Source organism: Ambystoma mexicanum, chromosome 2p, assembly GCF_040938575.1.
Source record: "Ambystoma mexicanum isolate Mex_15411 chromosome 2p, UKY_AmexF1_1, whole genome shotgun sequence".
Classification (NCBI taxonomy): Eukaryota; Metazoa; Chordata; class Amphibia; order Caudata; family Ambystomatidae; genus Ambystoma; species Ambystoma mexicanum.
This window is the reverse complement of record NC_090923.1, coordinates 263,947,721-263,973,619: the sequence shown is the minus strand read 5'-3', so window position 1 is coordinate 263,973,619 and position 25,899 is coordinate 263,947,721. Positions and strand designations below refer to the sequence as shown.

Sequence of the window (25,899 nt, the reverse complement as noted above, 5' to 3'; positions counted from 1 at the left end):
CACAAGGTGGTTGGAATTCAAGAAAGGACATAGCCTCTTCTATCGAGGGGAAGGCTTGCATTTCGAGACCAAGCATAATTAAATCTGTTTTATGTTCCCAGAGTAACTTTGCAATAATCAAAGATAGCATTTTTGCTAACATACGATTATTGTTTTGGTTTGGAAGCCGAATCCATTCAATATCATTAGTGACTAGTCTATGAAGAGATGGTATCTTAAACAATGAATTCATTATCAATGAGTGATTAATGCGTACCATTCCGTAAATATTTGGGTGATTCTTCCAGCCAATTGTGGTTTTCATTTCGAGCGGTATGTTATTAAAGGACAATCAAGTTGAGTCTGTGGTAGCAAATGGTTGTGCTACTTCATCTCTTCCATGAATTTTTCAAAAGTTTTCCTCACACAAGGACTCACCTCCAGGCAGTAGCGACCTTCCGGATTGAGTTTTATTATCTATATTCGCTACCAAACCATTTGAGAGTTCTCAAGCTTGCTCTGAGGTTGTCGCCAAAGAAGGCCCAGTATTAGCTGGTCAGAGCAAGTTGGGAAACAATTCCAAGGGATGTACAGACTCAGCAGTGCTCAAAGTTGCAGGGAGTTTAAGAGGTAAAGTTTCAGGACATGTCTGAGCAGATGTAGATATTTTGGTATGGCCTTCATTAGGTGGAAGATTTTTTATTATCTCCCCATCGATCCATTTTGAAGGAATACTCTTTCAAGGGTATTTTTCCCTTCAGTATACATCTCAGGTTTCAAATATTTTCCAGTTTTCTTATTCATTATACCTGGGAAGTACGAAATCATATTTGCCTGTGTCAGATTGACAGCATTTATACTTGGTACAATCAGAGGTTGAGTTTTTACCAACAAATGATTTGTAAGTCACTAGAGACATCCGCCAAGTATTTGTTTGTGGATGCTTTCTGGCCAATGCTCATGAGTTCTTGATTCGTAGGGATTACCTGCAGAACTATTTTGCTTTCTTCATTCAATTGAGTTAAATTTAAAGCATGTTCTTCTGAGACTGACGCAGACATCTCTTTCGATTTAAGTTTCTGGTTCTTCATTGCAGATGAGTGACCTGTATTTTTATTTGTGAACGTTTTCTCTGCCGAAGTCATCCCACCTCTCATGTTATGCCTTCTTTTTAGTGCCTTTTGGTGATTTGTTTTGGCTCTTCTAGATAGATGGTAAAAGCCCTCTGTAGGAGATATTTTAACATCAGCTTCTTCACATATCCCCACTAACTCTTTTTTGTTTTCTATAATATCAGTAATTGCAGAAGGGCTATCGGGAGAGACTTCCTGCAAATCTACATCATGATCAGTTGTCTGAGTGATCTGTTGTATCTCTAGAGAATGCAAGTTTGGATTAATTTTAAATAGAATCTGTTCAATCTGCAATAATCGATCACCAGCGGCACCTTTCTTGCAAGAGCTTTCAGGTTTCTTCAGAATTTGTGCAAAGGAAGTGGGCTTTCCATTTAAAAGTAAGGGGTCATCTGTTTGTGTGCCCTTTTTCCATTTTATCATGTTTCTATCGTCTTTTGGGAACTCATGTTTTACTATCAAGGCGGCCCTTTCAGGGCATTCTAAAAGAAATTTATGACATGCCTCTTGTGACAAAATTATTCCTTCCAACTTTGTGAGTTTTTCGGTTTTAAGTATTATGCTATTTTTATTTCTTGTAAGAGCAAATGAGAGAATTTGTGGCCCCTATCAAGGAGATTTAGAATTCTTGTAAGTACCGGAAACTCCTGTATTTCTTTTTCTAACTGCACGGAGGAGCCACTTTCAGGCACTGATGGTGCCTCAGGCGAGTTCGATATGTTAAATACCGGAGCAGAAGTATTCATATTGCCTGAAGATAGATTGGGAGGCAAGGACTTTGCTTCATTCTCATACTCTGCTGTCGGCGGACTGGTTGATAAATATATGGTTTTGGGTATAAATTCAGCTTCACTTTGAGAGAAGCTTTGTCTTGATCTAGTATGGTCTAGTATGTTGGGGTTATGAAAGTGAACATGTTCGCGGAAGTTCCCAAAAGTTGAAACTGGCGTGGAGGGACCTAAAGATAGGCATATGCGTTTATCTAGATCCGCCATTGTGACAGGCACCAGCATCGAAATATCTGCCAGTGCAATAAACTTATTGTCATGTATGTCAGCTGCAACTAACTGTTTGGTTTTTACAATTTCCTTTGTAACAAAAGGGTCATGCGTAATATCCAATTTCAGCTTGGGTGGACCTGAATCATGATTTGCCTTTACGGGACTGTCTGGAGAGGTCCGACTTCATTTAGCTGAGGGGACATAGAAAGAAAAGAGCAGTTACAGAAATGGCTTTGGTGTAAGTTGCTCTAACATGCGACTCCTTACAATCCCTTAAGATTTCTCATAGGTAATTATTGATAAGTGGCCATAAACGCTATGACTGTTCAACAAGTACTGTGAATGTAGCAGGTCACTGGATTCAGATGGTAGAAAAGCCTAACCATCAACCAAATATAGTACAACAAGAAGATACTCCAGGATTTAGCGCGATCAGGTGTACGTGTGCTTGATTTTAATGGTCAATCAAACAAAAAGTTAAAGCCCTTTTTAGGTTGATTACACGTGTTTGGGCTCGCCTGAGCCTTTCTCAAATCTGGGCTGGACCTGCTGTCAATACTTTGACTTCTGGTCAAAATATACATGATGAAGAGGACTTTATGCCATGGACTGCTGTAGTACCCATCCCACTGTAGCGATAACCTTGTTGTACAATTTGTTACTGCTTTACAAAGGAAGCACATTGGCCAAGAACTTCCCAGCAGTAATACACCTTTCCCCTAGGCCTCCAGAATCCACGGTTTTCTGCAAATGAGTAGGGCAAGAGATCTTTATCCAACATTATGCACAGGTTATGATTGAAGAGACATGTCTTGCCATGCTCAAAAGCTTCCATAGCAATGGACTGATGCACAATTGGATCGCTGGTATGGAGCAGTGAGGTACAGGAGGTAGAGGTTGGGGTCCCACACCCAAGGGATCTACGTGATCCGATCGTGGCTGATTTTACCGTGGCCGGAAAGTTCACACGAGAAAGGTGCAAACCACCAAACGTTCACACCTTTCTCATGTGAACACACGTACATACCCACACCCCCATCGACAGCCACAACCCACCCATGACATGCCCCTCACCCTCAACACACCCCCACCTACACCCCCAACATAAACAAACCCCACTTACCTTTTTCTTCACGCTGAGTCCCTGCGGCGCCAGTTCACTTTCACTTCCGTGATCGGGAACCGACGCCACAGGTTCCTTTTTTTTTTCTTTTACGGGGCTGCAGGGGTTTCCCCCGCAACCCCCGCTCACTATACTGTAAACACCCGCTCACTATACTGCAAAGTATAGTGAGCGCAGTGTTGCAGGAGACACCCCCGCAGCCCCCTTTTGTTTTTGCAGGTGTGCTGCGGAGGTGTCCCCCGCAACACCCCGCTCACTATACCACACAGTAGAGTGAGTGGGGAGTTGCGGGGGACAACCCCGCAGCCCCTGTTTATTTTATTTTTTTGATGTACCTGCAATGCTACCACCAAAGGTTTGAACTTTTGATGTTCAAACCTTTGGTGGTAGCATTTGTAGAACCTTTTGTTCATGCAACCGTTTAGTCTTTTTGTACAATACCCTCCCAAGCACTAATACAGCATCAGTGTTTTAATTGGCAATAATGTGGATTGGTGGAGGTATGCTGCTTTTCTGATGGTATGGGAAGGGTTGCAATCAGCCTTTTCACTCTTTCCCATGTCATTGCATGGTGCTGTGACACATGGAACCACATGGATATGGATCCCACGTTTGCCCTTGCCTTCCCCCAATGGAGCATGCACGTGGCTAGATTCACTTGCTTTTTATTCTGTGTGAAGTACTCCCACACGTTTGCCTTTTGTTGTGTGGATAAACTGGGTGATAGGGTGCTGTCAGTGGTAGTGTTGGTTGTGTTATCGATGTCAGGTAATGTTGTGATATATTTTCTTATCTGCGAAAAGCTGCACGCTTCTCTCAGGGAAATCAAGAGTCACGTGAGTTTGCCCATCACAGTCACCCAAGCTGCTCTCCCCCTCAGGGATTCATTCTCCTTAAACTCTCCCCAGATGGTACTTGTGATGGCCCACAACTTCAAATCACTGTATGTGCCACACTGTGCTATATAAATAAACAAACCAAAATATACCTCTGACCAGGCCCAAATCAATCACCACCTTTCTTCCTGCTAGACAACCCTAACTCCACTTCCGTGTATCAACCATCTCCATCATTTCATGAATCTGCTTCTAGAAACAACCTCCTGCCTCTCTAAAAGAAGTCTTAGACATAAAAGGAGCTTCAGTCATGTGTTGCCCTGTAAGCCATTTGGTGGAGCTTTAGACAGATATTTGAAAAGTGAATCTGAATTTTAACATGGTTAAATCACCCAACATTCAGGTGATTCAATCTTCTAGGGAAACAGTTTATAAAGGCCCAGTACAAATACTTTTAAAGGAAAATATTACATGATGATAGCTCCTAGAGAACCATCTGAGGGGTGTTTTGTTCTGTCTGCTTGTCACAAAATGTACATTTCTATAGAACCCTCACTTTATGGATGAGGTGAAAATAAGGGCAGTCTTCAGATTCAGTTTGTGGTGCTCATGGGACAGGCCTTTGTCCACTAATATCCTGGGGCTGAAAAAACATAATCTTCCCTCCCTTTCTTCAATTCAATACAGTACAAAGAAGTACTGATTTTAAAGGCCAACAACACAGCAGCAATGGTCAATTTGAAGAAGCAGGGAGGAACCCAGTCATGCACGTTGTGCAGACTAGCACAAGAACTCTGCTTATGGACTATTCAGAATAAGGTCTCACATCAGCCATTCATTTGACAGAAGCACTCAATGCCCCAAGCCCCTCATGAATGGCAATGTCCATACAGTAACTTGAATCATATCTTTAAAATGTAGGCCTTGACTCTGCGATCTGTTCAAAATTCAAGCCAGCTACACCCATTCCTACCAATTCAATGGAAGGCTGATACAGTGAACACCTTCTGTCATCTTTCCCTGCTAGCCAAGGTAAGCCTTCACACCTCATGTTGCAGATTTATTCTAACACTCCTGAACAATTTAAAACATTGTCTTCTGTGGTATCGTGTGTGCATGGGCTATTCTGTGTTGGTAAGTTCTATTGTAGTTCCTGATGCAACATGGAATCTAGGGTTCTCTGATGGTTGGAAATGGGAGGCAGGATGGGAGTTGATACTTGGTGGATGCCTATACCTTACTCATCTGCTTAACCAATAACCTTCTCACCTGTAACTATTAAAGGCTTTCTTTTTACATAATTCTGAGTCATGCATTGCTCCTGCCTTGACACCCAGGATACAACATTTGACTTTGGGGCCAGTCACCAATCATTAGTATGATCAAACCTGGATAACTGCAAAGTGCACCTTTCTGGTGTTACCACCTCTGTCCCTCTGCTGCTGAAATCAGTGCAACACCTCACTCTCAGACTAATCAATGACAAAGGAAATGCATCCACATCTCTTCCATCCTCAAAGAGATTCACTGGCTACCAAAGCGAGTACAATTAATTTTTAAAACAACCTTTATTATTTTCAAGAATAGATCTTGAACAAGACAACTGAAGCGCTGCACACAGCTTCATTTTGCACCTTATTATGTTCAGAAACCATGCATACCTTTTGCAGGATTATAGTAATACATTTTCCAGGTTTGGTGTCAAAATCGTGAGGTGTAGGAGGAAGTCTGCCTTCCCAGTACTCATGGGCGCATATAGAATCGTCTATATCATTTTGTGTACACGTATCTAGGTCTATGCATTCAGCTGGACTGGATACTAGAAGGAAATTAAATCCATATATTTTTCTATATACTATCTTTATCCCTTCAATTAAAATGATTAGGTCATATGAATCATTTATTTACAGCATGGTATGTTCTTGTCTGAAAATCCCAAGATACTGTCATTGACAGATCGATTTCCAGGGCATTCTCCATCTTAGTACCTGATGTTGTAGGGCATCTGATGTCTTGTGTTTCTGTAAACACACATTTTCCTACCATTCTGTGGTGTTGCTGACCATACAGTCTCCTGCAGTAATTCTCTTTGCTAGTTTTGGAAATGCTCCTGGTTCAGCATCCAATCAGCTCTGATACTCTCCATGGTTGTATCCCTCCATAAACTTATTTGATGTATTGTAATGTGCTTATTACATATCAAAGTCACTTTGAAGCGGAAAGAGAGAGAGAGGATTCAGGGACAGGGTAAAGAAAAATACAGACAGAATTACAGCATCAAAATAAGGCTGAGGTTGCAGTGATTCTACCAGAAGGAGCTGTCGAAAATACAATGCTCGGTGATCTTATGAACTTGAGGTAGCCTGCTTTCAGTCTCAGTTCTGGGAGAAGGGTATTTTATAATTATGGAATCTGGGTGTAGAACTGTTTTAGTGGGCTTGTGGGTTTGAATATGAGGTTTGCGACATGAACCAGAGATTCTAAAAGAGCTGACAGTGCTTGAGTCCATTGTTGATGGGCTTGGAGCCCAATCTTATGGGCAAGGCAATGTTTTTGGTAGCATATTCATTGTTGCAAAAGGTCACAGTGGAATTTCTTTAGAGGAGTTCATACAGCAACTCTGATGTATGAGCGAATCTTTTTAGAGCCATGATTAATCATGCCACCAATCTTTACAGATTTTGGTGTTACAAAAGGAAGGCCCTTCTTGGGGATTACTCTGTCTATGTGATACAGTATTCGTGTTTGGAATCCAATGTTTGCATGAATTGGCTCTTTGGTTAGAGGTCAAGGATTTTCCATGTATGTAAATAGCTCATTATTAAATATGCTAGCCACCTGTTTTCTTACTTGGTTCACTTGGATGCACGGTGAACATAATTCCAGGGGAAAGCCTGGGAAGAGTGATATTTAGAGAATGCACTTTTTTGGAGATTTCTATGTTGGATCCATTGGACAGAGAAGGCTAGGGTTCCTCCCACTGTGGATGCTTCCAGATCTTATTTTGTAGATGTACCTGTGTTGTGCCAATGTTGTTGAGGTGTAGAAAGCATTAGCAGACATCTGTGTTGAGATGGAAGATCTGGATGAAACAATATAGCACTGAGAAACATTAGAGGAGGCTTCTAAAATAGCTGACCATGGCATATCTATGTATTACCTATTAAAATATAATATCAATGTTGAACTTGCCCTCCAGTGGTCTCACCAATGCCTTCAAAATTTCACTCAAATCTTGATCTGCCTTTTTAGGACTCACCCATTGATAATCTGTCTGCCAAAACATTCTCTTTTTGGTGACTCTATTGTATGCACCATTTTGGTCACCCCCAAATAAAGACAAACTAGGTCTACCCAGTCTCTCTTAGATCAATATGGTGCTCTTTTTAGTGATCATATTCTAAATGTTACATGTGTCTTACTGAGCACAGCACGTTATCAAAAATGTGATTATTCATGTGACTAATTTCTTTTGATGGAGGTTACAAGGGATGCAGCCAGAAACCCCTGGAGAATATTTTCTGCCATGCACAGACATCCTAATTAACAATATAGGATTCAATCTTAACATTGTGACATAAATCATCCTTCGCAAGGGGATCAATAGCTAATTATTAGTTGTCTCAGTGTCATCAGATTTAAAAACATGATTTATTTTGGTATTAATGGTTCACCAATTTGAATGTTCTGTCAAGTTAATTAGCAAGATCCAAACTCCTCAAATTCTGTCTCCACCATGATCACATAGGGAAATAAAGGAAATGTGATTGTAAAATCCATCAATGCTCATATGGATGGATATCTTGTCTATTCATGGACCACCTTACATTGCATGTTTTTCTGCCCACCATTGCAATCCCAAATGTGCACCAGGCATTGCAAGCAGCACTACACTCTAAACTGTTCCCCCAAGTAAACTGTAACATCTCTGTCCTTCAGTGACAGTGGTCATCAGGTTTGCAGGTGTCTTTTCCTGGACATAATTCAAACTAAGCAGTGATGGTGCTACACACCCTCATCCACTTTGAGGGTGTGGTTTACCATACCTATTCTACCCTCTATTTTCCAATAATAGAAATTATCAAAAAAGTATTTGCTTTATGAGAACTAGACATGCACTCATTTGACATTTTCTGCAAGTGATTAATTAACAATTCCCCCCTCCCACAGGATTGACAAACCTAACTACAATGGCATAGCATTTAAAAACCTCTCTCCCAGGTGTGTGTACTTACTGGAATGAATAGACTGTGTTTCTGCTGCCCCAGAGCATAAAGAAGGAGGTGGTCTACCAGTGCATCAAATCTCTACAAGAAGACAGAGCACATTTTCCTAAAATTAAATCTAGCTTTTCTTTGCTGTTACCTTTCCCGGCTCACATCTAGACCTGTACATCTTACCTTCTCATTACCACATCAATCTTTTAAATCTTCCTCGAAACAATTCATTAATTCATAGCTTTTAATGAAACTTACAACATCATCCGTCAAGAAGCTTGATCTTTACCTCTGAATGATCTGCCTTTATCATGAGAACTGTTTATCTCTCTAGACCAGGACCGCAAACTGGTGGTCCCTGGAGATGTGCCCGCTGAGATTTACACATTGCTTGCTGAATTCAATGTAAACTTTTGTTACATCTCACAATCACATTTATTGTTTAAGCCACCGCAGGTCAAGTATGATTATTACAGGTGCACCTACTCTTGTCTCAGATGAATTCTGTTATTTTGTTGATTTTTTTTATTAAGTGCTTATGACAAACTCATTGGGCCTCATTACGACCCAGGCGGTAGAGGGTTAACGGCGCCGGTAGAGCTGCCAGCGCCGTTAACCCTCTACCGCCTCATTACGAGGTCTGCTCGCAGGTCCCACTAAGGACGTCTGGTAAAACCAGGAGTCCTTAGCGGGACAAGCAAGCAGACCAGGATGCTAACAACAGGCCCATCATTAACAGGCCCCTTGTTAGCATCCTCCCCATTCCCATTGAGCCCTGTAAGGGCTGTAAGGGCTCAATGGGAATGGGGATGTACCGGGTCCGGGTCCAGGGAAAGGGAATTACAGGGGCCCTCCAAGTTCGGAATGTCCTGGTAATTCCCCATTCCAGGAACCCGGACCCGGTACCCGGTATGGGGGTAGCCAAGCCTCTAAAAGTGGCATGGCTACCTCCATACTCGTAAAGAGGCCCATTGTGTCTTTTGCACATCGATGAAACAGAACATTATAAAAAGAAAATTATGTGATTATATACAAGTAGCACCATATTTAAAACAAACACATTTAAAAAACACTTACCATAGAAACAATAAAATCACTGAGATCTTCAATTGTACATTCAAGTGCAGACTATAAGTACATCAGTTCGATTCATAACAGGATAGAGGCAAAGGGAGGGAAGAGAGAGATGTTATCTTCCTCTGACTCTTATTGGCCGTTTGGTTTACAAGGCAATACATTACTAGGAATATGCATGGTTTCCACTTTTGGTGGGTAGTTTCCCCAAGTATTGCTTCCATACAAGGTAAGCAGCTGCATTTATTACTAGGGATTTGGCAATATATATCTCGGACCAGAATTGGTCAATGTTGTAACCAAACCCATCTACAACACAGTGGTTATAACTTTTCCCATATTCAGTGCCAAAGGCTTCACATCCCAACAGGACATGGTGCGTCATCTCTATCTACTTAGTGCATAATCTACACAAGTGCTTGTCCCGCGGGATTGCGTGCCATGCTCCTGTATATTCATAGAAAGGGAATATATTTAATTTTAGCGCATTTATATAACAAATCTGCATATGTATGTTAATGCTTGTCCATTTGATCAAATAGTTCTGGGGTTCATTGAGAGGGAATCCCTTTTTTGTATATCCTAAATGCCTCTGTCTTGTGGTAAGTTGGTCTACATTTTGTACCTTATCATAATACATTGATTTTACTCTGAGCTTCACTTTAAATTGCTCTATTTCCCCCTCCATGGGCAGCTCGATATTCAACCTGCTCAGGTGGTCAAATGCAGTATTGCTTAATTCTGTGTGTGACAGTTTTCTCCTGGTTTTATAGGTTCTGTTTGCTAGACAATTAGTATGTTCCACCAAGGTGTTTCTTAGCGTTAGGCCTTCTTCTGTTTTGTATGTTGAGATGCCATACAGTAAAGTTCTAGCGGTTTTCCAACACGTTAGTGAGGAGGTTAGGCCTAGTTCGAGGCACAAGACCTCGACTGCCAATGCCTGTGGCACTCCTAGTAGTGACCTTAAGAGTTTCCCCTCCAGTTGGTCCAGCCAATATATGTACTGTACAGGGAGAGTTTCTAAAGCATATGTTATTGTGATTATTACACTTTTCATGCATGCTTCTCACATTGCTTCCACATTACCACCACACTTTTTTTAAATAACTTTTAATGACTTGCCACCTACCCATATTCGTCTTCCCTTTGTGTATGCATATTGCGTACTTCAAGTATTGGGCTACCTAAGTAAATATAGGTTTCCACCACTCCCAATGTAATTCCTCCCAAGAACCAATTATTTTTGTTGTTTTTCTGTTCCCCCACCCAGAATCATAATTTTAGATTTTCTTCGGTTGATCTTTAACACATTTATGTTTGCGTGTTTTTTCCAGAAAATTAAATGTCCTCTGGAGACCTATTGGAGTCTGGTCCATAAGGATTGTGTTGTCTGCATAACACAAGTAGGGAACAGGTACGCCTGTTAGCTTAGGTGGAGAATTGAGACATTCCTTAATGTATTCACGCAGATCGATAACATACACATTGTACAAAGTAGGAGCGAGAACACAACCTTGTTTTAGGCCTAAATTCGTATCAATCTGTTGTGTCAAAGTTCCCTCCTGAGATGTTCTCACCACTACATTTGTGTCTGTACACAGTCTTCTAACAAAGTGCAATCAGAACAGATCAATTCCCGAGGACTCATGTTTTGCCCAAAGTCAGTTTCTAATAGCACAGTCTAAGGCCCCTGAGTAATCCATGAAAGCCACATATAATCGGGCCATGGGGTTTTCATGATCTCTGCTAGAATCAATTTAACGGCCCATATGCAATGTACCATGCTACCTCCTCGACAATAGCCTGTTTGGCTCATGTTCAGAATAGCATTTCTCTCAATCCATCTATTAAGATCTCTTAACAGGAGATTGGCAAAACGTTTACTGCTGGCATCCAGCATTGCCACCATCCTGTAATTCCTTGGGTTATCTCTGGATCCCTTCTTATGTACCCAAAGGGCAAAATATTTCCAAATCTCAGGAATCACACTGCTCTTCTCTATGCAGTTGAAAGCATTGAAGAGAAAATGTGGCCAAAGCATAGGCTCCTTTTAAATTATGATGTTAGGCAGATTATCAGGGCCTTTTGCTCTAGAGTACTTGGACCTCAATATTATCTGTTGGATGTCGTCTACATCAAAGTCCAGGAATCCCGATCCTCTTCCTACTTGTGTACTATTGTTTTGTTCTACCTTGTCTGGCTCTTTTCGCTAGTTCACTTTAATGTGTATGACCCAGGTTTCATCAGAGAAGTTCCCCAATTCCTGAGGTTTTTCTGTTACTATAGGGGTGCGATATAGCTGTCAAAATCGCTTTGTAAATCTTTTTCCCTTATTAATCTATATATCATTTTCCAGTTGTTAGAGTTTTTTGTTGTATTTAGTTTGCCTAATGCTTGCTTTATATTTCGTTCTCAGTTTTTCAGAGCTAGGGCTATTTCCTCATATGGTAAGGCTTTCTCTCTCTGTACCAATATGCAATCTCTAAGGAATTACTTCTTTATTTTTTACACTGTTGCGTCGTAATCATTGCCACTAGTATCTGCCATATAATGTGTTCTTTTGTCCATTTTAACTGTGTCAATGATTTTTGGCACCAAAATGGGCAGTATCGGTGCGTAGTTTCCGATTTGTGGCTGGCCCCTCTTGGTTGCTTTAAGCAAGGTTTTATTAACCAACGTAATGCTTGTAGTTGGATACTGGATTATATTCCCCTGTGGGTTAACCATGGCTAAATCCATCAGGGGTTTGTTATTCACTGCCGTCTGATGTTCTATCATAACTAATAGTGTAGCATGATCACTTAGGTCATTGAAACTGGTCTCATAGCTAGATCTCCTCACCCCGAGATTAGTGGTCACAAAGATCGCATCTAGGCACAAGGATTGTCCTCTAGCTCTCCATGTGGCACAGCTCCAGATGTCAAATTCATCATGAGGTTCCACTAGGTACACTTCAAAGTCACTGAGTGCCGCTACCCATTTCCTTTTTTTCCATTAGGACAGTCTGTCTGTCAGAGCAAGGATTTATTACCCTAGATGATTTGCCATCTCCTCCAGAGCAGAGCTCACTTTTTTCCAGTTGTGCGCACTGGGCATTGACATCTCCTTTTGCTATGGAAGCTCATTCACCGCCCCCCCCCCCTTGTTCTTCCCACACCATAATTGAAGTATTTTCTCTACTTTCTCAAGCAAATTCAAGGTGATGCAAATAACTGGAGAAACATATATTGTGATGATCAGTGTCTTGATGTTTGGTGTGGGAAATCTGCTAATCACAGCCGACATGAGATACTCTGAATGAGTAGCACTCATATAGTGTGTGATCTAAAACTGCATTCTTGCTCCTATACATAAGCTGCCGTATGTGCAAACTTCTCTTCCTTTTTTTGCAGGTTGGGTAAGGAGAGAGAAAACATCTACCAATAGCCCTTGGCACGCCCATCTCTCTTGTAAAACAAAAATCTCTACAGCACTCACAATTATTTGGCCTTCCGAATTCACCATAAAACAGTTGAAGCCCCTGGTGTTCCGATGATAGGAATTTCAACCAGTCGACTTTGGTTACCTTCAGTCAGTTGTACATGTTCTGTACCAGCCATCCTTGGCAACCACTTGTATTCTCTTCCCAAAATCCTTTACTTTGGTGTTTAAGGTTCTGCAGGGCTCCAGGGAAATCATAAACCTTTTTGTTCACCTCCATCTGAAACCCCATTTGTGCAAAGCATTCAGAGTAATAAGACAGGGTCTGGACATAGATAGGTGATACAAATGTTAGGATTGCCCAATTGGAGCTACTTCCCATTCTTGGAAGTTCCACTTTTTTAAAGTTGCTTGTCGTGATTAATCTCAAATCAGGGATCAGATGCATCATTTGAAGTGTAATGGAACAACATAGGAATGGGCTGCTGTTAGAAGTTACAATTTCTGTGAGGAGCAATGCCGCTGGTGGGAGCCAAGCATTTTGTTGGGGCTGCATGGCCGCCTTCTGGACCTTAACTCCAATTCTTGAATACCAAGTTTCAACGCGTTGGATGTCAGATGATAAAGTATCTCCAATGGGGTTTTTATTTATGGCTATAGCATCCTGTAACTGTCCCTCATTGGCCTTATTGTTGGACTGTCCCGTAGTTGGATATATCACATGTATAGGTGCCTGATCAGTAATCAAATCTACAGATAGTTGTTTAGCCCTATCATTCCTGGTGTGTTCTTGTAACTTTTCTGACTCGCCTGGTTTACACCATTTGTCTAATGGTTGTTTATCTTTCCTTTTGCATAAAATCAATTCCCCTTTACACTCCTTTGCTTGTTTTAATATATAGAAGTCCCTTTCCTCTACTCTGAAGCAGCCATTGCCTGGCTATTTATTCTCATTGTTGTTTTTTTGTAATTCTGTACTCCTTTTGCACTCCCCTTATGCCTGATGTTTTCCAATACTTCCTTCTTTGGGGGCTTTTTACTCTGTATATACAGAGGATTCGGGTCGGCTATTGCAATTGCTTCCAAATCCATGATGTAATTATCCTGTAGAGAGCCAGGAGAGAAAGGGGTAGGGGTGCCATAGTCACTTAAAGATATATCATGGCTTTGCACTTTGCTGCTTTGTTCAAACTATTAGCGAGGATAATGTGTACTACTCGGCCCAAGATAAACTTCATGTCTCTGTTCTTGCAGAAAAAGGTTTCACGTAGCGTGCAAGTCATTCATGGTTGCCCACGATGCCATCCATTTAAAGATGCTTAAATCAAGTCCCTCTATATTGGTTGGAGCGTTACCTCTGGGAGGATTAGAAAACTCACTAGAGAAAGAGTCTTCAGATGTACACAAAAATAATCCTTCCAAATTGGGGGTTGATGAAAGGTTTGTCCCAGTGGTACCCCCTTGCATACTCTCCTCCTGTTGATGCATATTGGGTACCCTTAGTTTTAAATTCATGCATAGTTTCAACAGCAAGTTGTTATTGTCTATAGATGTAGAGGGTGTCTGTGAAATAATGTCTTCCTGCTCTGCCACGTCTGTGGGTTGACTTGTTGTTTGTTTGTTACTTATGGGCTGATAATAGCCTGTAATTTTAGTAGAGTGTCGGGTCTTGGCCAAATTGTTGTCCTCTTTATTTGTTGTGTTCTGTTTAGGTGCAATAGGTCGAGGGGCACTATTTTTCTGTGCGAGCAATATGTGTGTCATGGTAGCTGAGGACTGCCCTCCCGACCTTGATTTCTGCATCGGCGATGGCTTTCCCACAGATCCCAAGGCCGAACGTGCTAGGGTTTTCTCTGACTGAAGTATAGTCACAGGGCCCCTCCTCTCCCCACCAGTCGGGATTTGTGGCAATGGGGGTTTGCTGAGCTTTTTCCTGCGGCCCTGTATCAAAATGGTTGGACAACCGCTATTCTGTATACTTCTTACATGTCTATGTAGTGCTGGGGATTCCAAAGTGGAATGCACCAGAATCACGTTGTGGTTTTACCAAAATAACAGCAATTCAGAACAACTTTTGCGGTCCCACAGGGGCCGCTCTTCCACACGGCCGCACGGACAGGTCAGACTGCAACTCAGATCCACTCTGAGGTGTCATGGGGTTGTTGTAGCTTCAGCTCCGCCTCCAGCAATAGAGTAGGAAAACAGACCTCAGCCCACAGCGTGAGTGCCCAGATTACCACTCAGATCCACTGCGCTCTGCAGTGTCACAGGGTTTCTGTTATTGAATTTCGTGCACATATTCCTTCAAAGTCTCATTCAAAGAGCAACTAATATGCAACCCCCCATGCCATCCAAGCCTCCCCCTATGTATGTGTCTCGGGAGGTTAGCTCAGGGGCAACGTGCTTGCCTTGGAGGCAAGACGACACAGAGTACAAGTTCGATCCCCGGGTCCACGCTTAGAAAACTCTGGGTATTAAGCATGTTACAAATAACATATCATATCATATATCATAGTATGGACATCTTTTTGATGAATTTGTAAGACATGGTTCTCCTTTTCCGAGGCATCACCATTTTCTGTTTCTCTTCAAAAGTCTCTCTCCATGCTGAAATACTTTTCAATGGGTCTCTTATTCACTACATTCCCCTCGCGTAGGCTCTCAGGCACCCAATCCTTTTATAAAGATACCTTTTTATTTAATCTCTCTTCTGTTAGAAGTTTTGCCAATGCCCATATTTGTTCATCACAGATGTTCACTATATCCTATCTGAGCTTGCTTTGATATAGTGGTGAATCATTTGCTAAAGATCTGTATTAAGACTTTCTGGTGTGATGGAACATTAGGTCTAAGTGTGTTTTTTTAGAATTCTATATTTCTAGTTGTTGGAATCCATTGTCGCTGTCTTGTTTATTTGTGACGGTGTGTATATGTATGTTGGCAAACACAAGAATATACGTGCCTCCAAAAGACAAAGGATAGTCCCACAAAGATCTTGAAATTAAACAAGACCCCAAGACATCAGCCGTGCCTGTGTGTTAAAATGTTTTGGTAGATACCTATACAAATTCCCAGTAAACAATTATATTCCTGGTAAACACACTTTGGGATTGAAAAGAAAGAAATTACACTCAATAGCTGTTTTCCCTATGTACATTTGTCATAAGCAGTTTACGTGTTTGGATATTACAGGCAAGCACATGCTGCCTGTCTTAAACCCACACGTATGGGTTCTACACAGCAGTTTTGAAGAAACCAAGCCTCTAGGTCTAAGCACAGGTGCCTTTTGCTTTTTGTCCTTGGACCTAGTCCCCTCTATGTGTCTCCATCTGTACTACTCCAGACACGTCACATTTCCTTTGCTACCAAAGTATCTTAGAAAGAAAACTAGACATGTCTATATGACCATTTCATGGTTCTCATCCACTTTGTCAATTGATGGTCTTCATTATTTCATTGTCCTGCCATTCGACATTCATCCAGCACTGCATCAGTGGAGTCCAGAAGGGAAGTCGCCCAGGAGCCTTGAGTTAAGGACTCAATGCCCTAACAATCTCCATCAATCAGATATAGCAATCTCCTATTCCATGTTAAATTGTGTCTATGATTTTATAGTTAGTTTTCTCCAGCTGATTACATATTGTATATCCAACCTTGAGGCAATAGTGATTAACAGTTGCAATTTGAGAGGAAAGGTGTTGGACTGGGAGCGAAAAAACGATTTCTATTTACTGATTATACATGCTGTTCTGATTAACATCAGGATGACTAATGGTAGGTAATTTAAACAGCCACCAGTATTTACAAAAATAATAGTATGCGTATGTAAACATCCAATATAGACTTTCTTACCAACATGTAAACCTGAAGTGGATTGTGTTTGGACATGCTTCTCTTGAAAGTGTGTGTAATTTGGGGCTACAACTGTGTGTTGATTAATACGTGTGGAGAGTACATTGAATTGTGTGCTAATTGTGCCAAACATTCTCTGATCTATTCTTTCCCTATTTATTTAATAGCACCACCTCAATGGAAGAAGGAGCCGCAGAGCAATGCCTACAGCGTTGGATCCAAAGCCATCTTGTTTTGTGAAGCTACGGGATGGCCTGAGCCTGAAATCAGGTGGAAAGTGAATGGAATTCCCATTGAGGGTATGTACCCGTGAACATGTCGGAAACCTGGCATTGTATGCAGTAGGCTGAACAGTCAGCACAAACCAGCAAAAAGGGAAGCATTGAAAAGACAATAATTGCACAATCCAAATTTACTGGCAGCTGTTCAAACAACAGTGGGTGGCGTATCATCTTACCGCAGCTGAGCAAATGACACTCAGAGAAAAGACTATAGAATACATGTATAAATAGTACTGAGTGTAGGCGTATGCTCTGACAGCATTACAAACAGCAATGGATCTGGATGCCACGATACAGAAGCAAAAATAGCACTACGTTATTGGGTCATGTAGCAGCGACAGAGAAAATGAGAGACAGGGCTGCTGGCCACAGAAGCGCTGGCACAAGTTGTAGGCAAACTCAGATACCACTCTAAAGACTCTGTTGCAGTGGTAAACAAGTCATAACCTTTGCCAAACTCAATCTTCTACTTACCACTATCTCTGAAGGCATCAATCCAATGAAAGATCTTGTGAAACAGTCTGTCACTGTTTGATTCCAAAGCTATCCTATCAAACATTCAATTATGATACAAATCAGTCACCCACAAATATTTGGTCTTAAAATGAGAAATACAAATGAGCAATCATAACCCAGACATCCTCATTACTCCAAGCTAGAGGCATACTCCTTGCAAGCAAAACCCACCTACATATCTGTTTTACATTATGTTCTCTCACAATACTCTGACATCCTCTGGTCCTTCAATATCAAAATCCCTTCAAATGATCCTCTTACATCTTATTGAAAATCCCTCATTCTCTCATCACTGGCTTAATCCCAACCTAACTAAATATTGGCTGAATTGATCCCCAAACAAACACATACAAACCTATACCAAGATGATCAGTCCAAGAACCACCCCATGGCTGGCTGACTTGCTTAAAGAAAGGAATTTGTTTACATTTTGGAAACAGGTAAAGACTAACTTGTTTGAATAAATGGCCTTCTGATACCTTGTCTTGTTGTGATATGTCCTTAGTGTTAATGTATGCACTGATGCCTGTGGGCTTTGGTGCGTAATAAACAAATAAATAAATAAATAAACAAATAAATGCCCCACTTGTACTTCTTTGTAAACACATTTAAGGTGTACGCGACTCTTCAACACCAACGCTGCATAGGTCACCATCAATCTCCAGGCCATGCTACATAATGTACACCCCTACTATTCATCTGCCTGGTGGCACCCTACTAATGGTGGACAATGGTGAGGCCTATAGTCACCAGCTTGGCCTCCTGATGGCACATGGCATTGTTGATGACCATTAGCTACTGAGCCTTATCATACTGTTTTGCTAGGATGATGGGGTGTGACAAATCAAAGGAATTTGTTCCTTCTCCCCAAAGGGGAGCCCGTTTCTGTCAGTCTAGGGAGGTGAGCCCGCTCTCCAATACCCTCCGTAGGGGTAGAGGCAAGTGAAACCTCACTGGGAGAGACTCACCCTCTGGGGACAAGGACTCGCATTCCCATGAGGAACCCCCTCAAGCTGGCCGTACTAAGGTCTATTTGCGGTGTTTTAAACTGCCAGAAACAAGGAAGTATCAAGACTTGAATGAACAAACGCATAATGGATACTGTTCTTTTATGAAAAAAGATGATGTCCCTTAAAATAAAAAATGCCCGGTCTACTGGGATGAGTACTTTAAAGAGCGTACATTCAGAGAGAGCCAAACGAGAAGCAGGAGAGAGAGATGAATGAGAAGCATGAGAGAGAAGATTGCATATGCAAGCTGGGGGGAAGCCCCAAGTTTATAACACCTGGGAAGGACGAGAAACGGGAAAACTGTAAGTTTCCATATAACACTGTTGGAAGACAGATTTAACTTACACTGGGAAAATGCAGCATTTCCTCATTCCAAAATACAAGACACGACCATCAATTGCATTTGTTGGTCTGGCCATCTCCTAATCAAGTAATTGTTTGATTAAAAGGTAGAACCTTTTATGATTATCATGAAATATAACAATTTAACAATAATATGTAGCCATTTCACTAATTGATGTGGATGTATTTAATAGTGAAACACCATTGTGCTTTGTTTCAGAAGGTAATATTGTGGGATATAAAATCACATGATGGATGTTAAATTCATTGATTTGCTGGAGGGGCCATAGACACACTATCGAACACCTAGCATAGTATACGTAATACAGAAAGTGGATACAAAAGGACACAACCTACAAACATGTATATTTCACAATAGTGACTTTTTGAATAGTATTCATGTAACATATCTAATATGTAAAGTAAATGTTGATCTAGTGTCGGTTAAGACTGAGTGTGTATGCCCAAAGTTTAGAGACCTAATTTGTTGTAGTGCAGAAAACAAATATTTTATTATTTTTCATTTCAGTGTGTTATTCTTACATTTATTTTTTATTTCTGTTATCTTTTGGGACCTTTGTGAGTCTTTTTTCAATCCTTGTGCACTAAAATGTGTGTCTAAGTTTTAACAAGTTGCATTGACAAAACCAGTAGTTTTTTTTATTTTGGCGTCTCTTTTTGCATTTTACCTTTATAGGTTTGAATTTGTGTCGATCCTATTGAAAAAGGGCAGAACCTAAAAAACAAGCAAGCTGAAGGGCTGATCATTGTGTGACTATTACATTATTATCCGCCTTTGCAGGTTGATTAAATGATTCTAACATTTTTCCTTGGCTGCTGAGGCTTGGGAGCTGATCCATGGAATGATTTGCGCCGAAAAACAGAGATTTATGCGCCATTCTAAATCCCCGTTTTTAGGCGCAAAAATTCCATGGGTCAGCCCCATGAACTCTGCATTTTAAACAGCCTTCTACGGAGGTCCATAAAATGCATTTGATCTCTGTATTGTCAGGCATGGCAGCATCAATAATGTTAAATCGAATCCACAAGCTGAATTAATCAAACTCCTGAATAATGTCCAATATAATGGTGCAATCACAAACAATCGGGTTTATACGGGATTTCCATGTACTATCCTGAAATAGAAGGCAGTCCTACTGTCCTTTATCTGAGATCATGTCTAGGAGGGTATGCAGTGCATTATAAGTAACACCTGTAGGGAAATTGGAATATTGTCCAGTATCAATATCCAGCACTGGTTTTCCAACCATGCACATGCAAAGAGGCCATCAACATTCGTGTAATCATGCAAGTAATAATTGCCGTAAGGAAGATCCAATATAATGAACACCATATTACCATTCATGGCTGCAAAACATTTTAGCAGCATTCATGCCTTACTATTTACTTGTGGGACAGTTGAAGTAGCTATTCTATTCAGTATTTGCATGTATGTTTCATGCTTATTAACAAAGCGTAATGTCTATGCATATGTGGAATTTTCAAACAAATGTTACCACTACGTGTTTAATTCCACATACAGATCCACATAAAGGCACAGCAGTGATTGTTTCAGCAGAAAGACAAACAATTATTGTAGATGTTATGCAATTAGAGATTCCATACAAACTCTCAATTTCCATTTAAATTCTATCTTTGCCTGTCTTGCACTATCTCCGTCCCCACCAGCATCACGCTTCCTAATGAGAGAAAGTGAAAGACAGAACATGCATTAGAAAAAGAGAGGCCAATGCTAGCGAATGGGAATAACAAATAGATACATTGACACTGAGGGGAGACGAGAAGGAGATTAAGAGAGATTGTGACAACAAGAATATAATTGATGGACAGTGACAGTGAGACTCAAAGTCTCTGACAGTGAGACTGAAAGACTAAAACATTGTAGCCGAGAGACAGAGACTGTCACCAGTAGACTGAGAAACTCTTCCCGAGAGACTGAGGTACTGTGATAAAATGACTATGACTAAGATACTCTTACATAGTGATGATGGAAGATACATGAGGAATCTGGATGAGGGACTGTAATGAGGCACTTGCACGAAGGACTAGGATTTGGATGAAGTCAAGTACAAGGGACTGGAGACTGCACTGAAAGTTTAGGACTAGGATCTAAGATGTGTACAAGGATGTATTTATTTATATATGTATTTGTATTTATTTTGTAAATTTGTAGAGCACACACAAACCTAAAGGCATCAGGGTGCTTGAACCACCAGTTACATGGGGCCGAAGTTAAGGCATAAGCACAGGTACATTTGCGAAGATATAGATACGGTGTAGAAAACATAGATGCATAGGTCACAATAGTAAACGTACAGTCCTTAGTGTGTGCGTAAGGTAGAGGATGGAGGTCAAGTAGGTTCAAGTAAACAGCCATGTTTTGAGGGCTTTAAGGAAGGGCCAGTTGGATTCTTCCTCTCTTAGGGCAGGTGGGAGAGAGTTCCAATACTTGGCATCAAGGACTGGGAAGCTGGACCCTCCTGCTTTGGATCGTTTGAACTTGGGTTGGACCAGCCTGTTGAAGTATGGGGCTCTGGTGGGCCTGCTGGATTGAACTTTGGAGATTTTTTGAACCAGATAAGGTGGGGCTGAGTTGGAGATGCACTGATGGGTGATCAAGAGGGTCTTGAATAGAATTCCTTCGCTAATAGGTAGCCAGTGAGCTGCTTTGAGGGCGGCAGAGATAAGTTCTGATCAAGGAATATTGAGGGCGGCATGTGAAGCATTGTTTTGGATGGTTTGGAGTTTTCCTTGTGTTCTGAGTAGACGTGCCAGCGACTAGGACATTACAGTAGTCAAGCTTGGCGCCCACCACTGCCCCGGCGATCGTTAGACAGTTGTCGCTGGTAAGGAAGGGCCTGGCATGTTGAGCAATTTCATTGAATAGGCTGCTGCAGAGAAGATGCCACTTACTTTGCGTGTTAGGGAAAGAGTGGCATCGAGGTAGACTACTAATGTTTTTACCAAAGAGGAGACAGAGATCATGGATCCATCAATGTTAAAGGTGGAGCATTGAGAGTCAAGAATTGTTATTGCTGCAGCAGGACCAATGATGAGAAGCTCAGTTTTCACATGATTGAGGCAGAGGCCGTGAGTCACCACCCATGATTGGATGGTGGCGTAGGTGGAACTGAGGATGGTGGAGTCTTTATGGTAGGACCCTGTGAGCAGGTGTAGGATCTGTGTGTTGTCAGCATAGTTAGTATAAGCTATGCCGGGCGAGTCAAGGTGGTCAAAGAGGGGCTTAGTGAAAATGCTACAGAGCCTAGGTGAGACACAGGATTCTTGGGGAACCCCACAGCTAATGAGAGAAGGTGAGGCACAGGCATTATCCGTGAAGACTTTCATAACTCTCCCTTCGAGGAAGCAGGCTATCCAAGTGGCAACTTCCTGGGAGTAGGCAACTGATGAGTTAAGGTGGTTACATTATATGTTATTCTCGACCAAATCAAAGGCAACAGACAAGTCTAAGAGGAGAAGCATGGCCAGCTTTCCTTCTCTCTGATTGCGTCCAGCTGAATTTTCAGGTCCAAGAGTACAGACTTGGTACCATGGCCGGGGCGGAATCCTTATTGATGGATACCCAGAATTAGGTTGGTTTCTATGATGAGAGGTTAGAATGAGGGACTAGGAAAAGGGTCAGGTATGATTTGAAGGAGCAAGGACTTTATACTAGGATGATGAGCTAAGTCTAGGAAATGTGACAGGTCAGAAAAAGGACGCAGACTCTTTAATTACATTTTTAAGTAAGGTTTATTAAAGAAAAGTCAGAAAGACCTAGCTATCCCTATGACTTTGGGTTGTTACTTAGCTAAAGAATAGCTAAGGTGCTCATCAGTCGTCTCTTTCTCAATGTCATAAAATAATCTGTCCACTGTCCAAAACAATTACTATCTGACCCTATCACTTATTGTAACAAAATAAAGTCAGTAGAATGACCCCCTTTTCCTGCTCTGTGCTTCTAGCATTTGTTTTCTCTGTAAATGTTCTTTTCTTTGGGAACTCTCTTTATCATTTCAGATTGTTCCCTTCTCATGGAAGACAATTTGCAGTCCACTTTATTCAAGTCTTTGCTTTGTTCACCTTGTTTGGGTCTATAGGCTATGGGGGCCTTTGACACCTGATATTCTCTCTTTCTTATCTCACACTCTTTTACTTTGGCAATCTCACATGTTTTCTTTTATTTCCAGGATAGGATTATATAGCATGATTCTTCTCCTCCTTTGAAGATTTCTGTTTCTCTCTTTCTTTTTCTCAATATATTCACATTCATTAAGATTGACCTTGGGCTTCTCTCACTTTCATGCAGCTCTCTCTTTGGGGACATTACTTCTTCCTTCCTTGTATTACAGAGATCCATGTTAAGAAACATATTGCATTTTTACTTTCATCTGCTCCAGGGAACAGTCTTGTTCTTTTCCCCAAACTATCACAGTTCATATGTAACAATGAAAATTCACTTGTATTCAACTCTCCTTCCATGAGCGCTTTGTGTTTCGTGCACATTTCATCACAGTTCCAATATAGTAACTCTTCAGTCTTATTCAAACTGAGACGAGTTATTAATTCTGTATTATACTCTACATAATTCTTCCTGTGGCTCCCCGGTCCCCTACTACCTTCATTCGTCTTGGGAAATTGACCTGGTCCTCTTACGGGTCTGGCATCAGTTTGATTTCTACACTGTACTTGCGAGCCGGCTACCTCTGCGTCCCTTGCCTGTGATGTTTGCACTTCTGGTTTCCTCTGTAACTCACCAGGAAGCTGTGCCACTTGTTGTGGATTCCATTGGATGGTCTCAGTGTTGTTGCATAGGCCAGCTGCCCATCCTGACTCTTTCAGGGTCACACCACCACCAATTCTTCTCGTCTCAGGCTCTCTGGTATGCTGACCATATAGCGTTTATTCTCCTGCTTCCCAACTAGTTTGGAATTTGTGGGTTCTGCGTCGTGCAATGGCTCAGCCTCTTGCCAAGCTCATGTCAGTAGCAAACCTCCCCTGCATGCAAATGTACCTACATGACAAGTGTTCTCCATTCAATCCACTTGTCTCAGTGGTTTGGTTAGTTTTCCTAAAAGATACATTTTCTCTTTTACCTGAAGAATAGCATCCCTCAGCCTCTTCTTTGTTGCAGTCTTGATACGTGACAGGATTTGGTAGTCCCATATATGTCATTATATTTACTGGTGGAGGGAGTTCCTCACAACCACTGAAGTGCTTGTACTCAAAGGGGGAGTCTCTCCCGGAGAGGTCCCACTTGCCTCCAGCCCTAGGGAGTGTTAGGCAGGCTCACCTCCCTAGCATCACAGCCCCCTCGATTCATCACAGATATTATACAATAGACAACTAGACAAGTGACTTGGATGAGGGACTAGTACTAAGAGTGAGATGTGGACAAAATACTAGGACTAAGCTTAGGGATAAGGATGTACACTAAAACAAAAAATTAGGACACGAGACAAGAACTTGAATGAGATTCTAGGACTAGGATGAGAGGTGAGTGTTAGGATTATGATGTGAGACTAGGTGAGAGATTAGGACAATATCTAGAATAAGTGACTTGGAAGGGAGCATAGAACTAGGATGATGAAGTAGGTCAAGTGATTAGGATGATAAAAAAGGACTAGGGATTAGCATTAGGGACTAAATTAAGGCACTAGGACTGGGACGATGAAGTTGGATGAGAGATTACGACAATCTTTTCGACAGAAATGAGGGACAAGAGCAAGTAAGTAGCAATCCACCAACAAGGAGAATGAAGGACAAAGATGAATACTAGGATGAGGGACTAGGACAATGGACTTGTATAAGGTTGAGGGACTCAGATAAGGATGCAAGACTAATACGTGTGGTCAAGAGAATGTACCAGGTCTCAGATGATGGACTAAGACTAGGATGAGAAAGAGACTCAGAGGAGAAACTAGGGCAAGTAAATAAGAACAAGTACTGGAATGAGCATCTAGGACCCTGAAATAGAATTAGGACAAGGCAATAGGACTACAATGAGAGACTTGTACACATGACTACATGAGAGACTAGAACACGAAACTACCATGAGAGAATAAGCATTAGATGATGGCTAATGAAAATTAATTTAAATGAGGCAAGATTAAGTGGGATTCGGATAAGAGATTAGGGTGACAGGATAGGACTATGACAATAAACTATAAAATAGTATGAGAGACTAGAATGAGATACTAGGATGTGAGAAACAGAGGATGTCAAGAATGAGGACTAAGACTCGTGACTTGAATCACGCATTGGGTGAATGTTTATAAGTTGTCAAAGGGTCTAGGGGAAGAAAGTAGAACAAGAATAGGCTATTCTGCCTAGAAAGATAGACTAGAAGGATAGACTAGGACTGAGGTTCAGAGTTCTAAGTACACAATATCTTTCGATATTATGGAATAATCAGTGAATTAAACTGATATATTGAATCATTAATTTGTGTTCACCATTTCATAACCAATTTGAGCTTGCGCACCTTGAGACTTGTATTCTCTATAGAGTAGGACTAGAAAACAAGTCTAACAGAAGGAGCTATGACCAAACACTCTGGCTAGAATGTGGGACTAGAACTGGGACTAGGAACATTAAAAATGGCAAGTGTCTAGGAGATGGGTTTATGATGATGAACGAGCACTAGCACTATGAAGGACCAAGAGTAGGAAGAGGGGGCCAATGAGGGAGTATGATGAAGAGCTAGGCAGAAGGGTTAGGACTAGGTCTAGGTACATGCACTAGGGAATAGGGATGTGACAAGGCACAAGGGTGAGAAAGCAATAGATGGATGAGAGTTTAGTTCTAAAATCATAAACTAGTGACTAGCATGAGGGAAATATATAGGACAACAGACTAGTAAAATAGGCTAGGATGAGGAATTAGGATGAGAAACAAGGAGGCTTTACTAGATGAGAGACTAGACTGATCGGCACGGGATTACAATGAGAGACGGGGACAAGAGACTAAGACAAAAGACAGATGAGAAAAATAGACTAGTACATAGTCTAGGGTCTGGGATATAATGATAGACTAAGACAAGAGACTAGGACAAGGACAAGAGACTAGAATGAGGGAAGAGAAGGGATTAGTAG

At 41.3% G+C, this 25,899-nt stretch overlaps 1 protein-coding gene across 5 annotated transcripts in view; it reads left to right on the top strand.

Moving 5' to 3' along the window:
• CHL1 (cell adhesion molecule L1 like) overlaps positions 1 to 25,899 on the top strand; it is a 780,691-nt gene that overhangs the window by 491,153 nt on the left and 263,639 nt on the right. For all 5 annotated transcript variants that reach the window (XM_069643529.1, XM_069643531.1, XM_069643532.1 and 2 more), the window contains one exon: positions 16,803 to 16,934. In XM_069643529.1, coding sequence (XP_069499630.1) covers positions 16,803 to 16,934 — 132 coding nt within the window. The remainder of the gene's footprint in view (positions 1 to 16,802; positions 16,935 to 25,899) is intronic.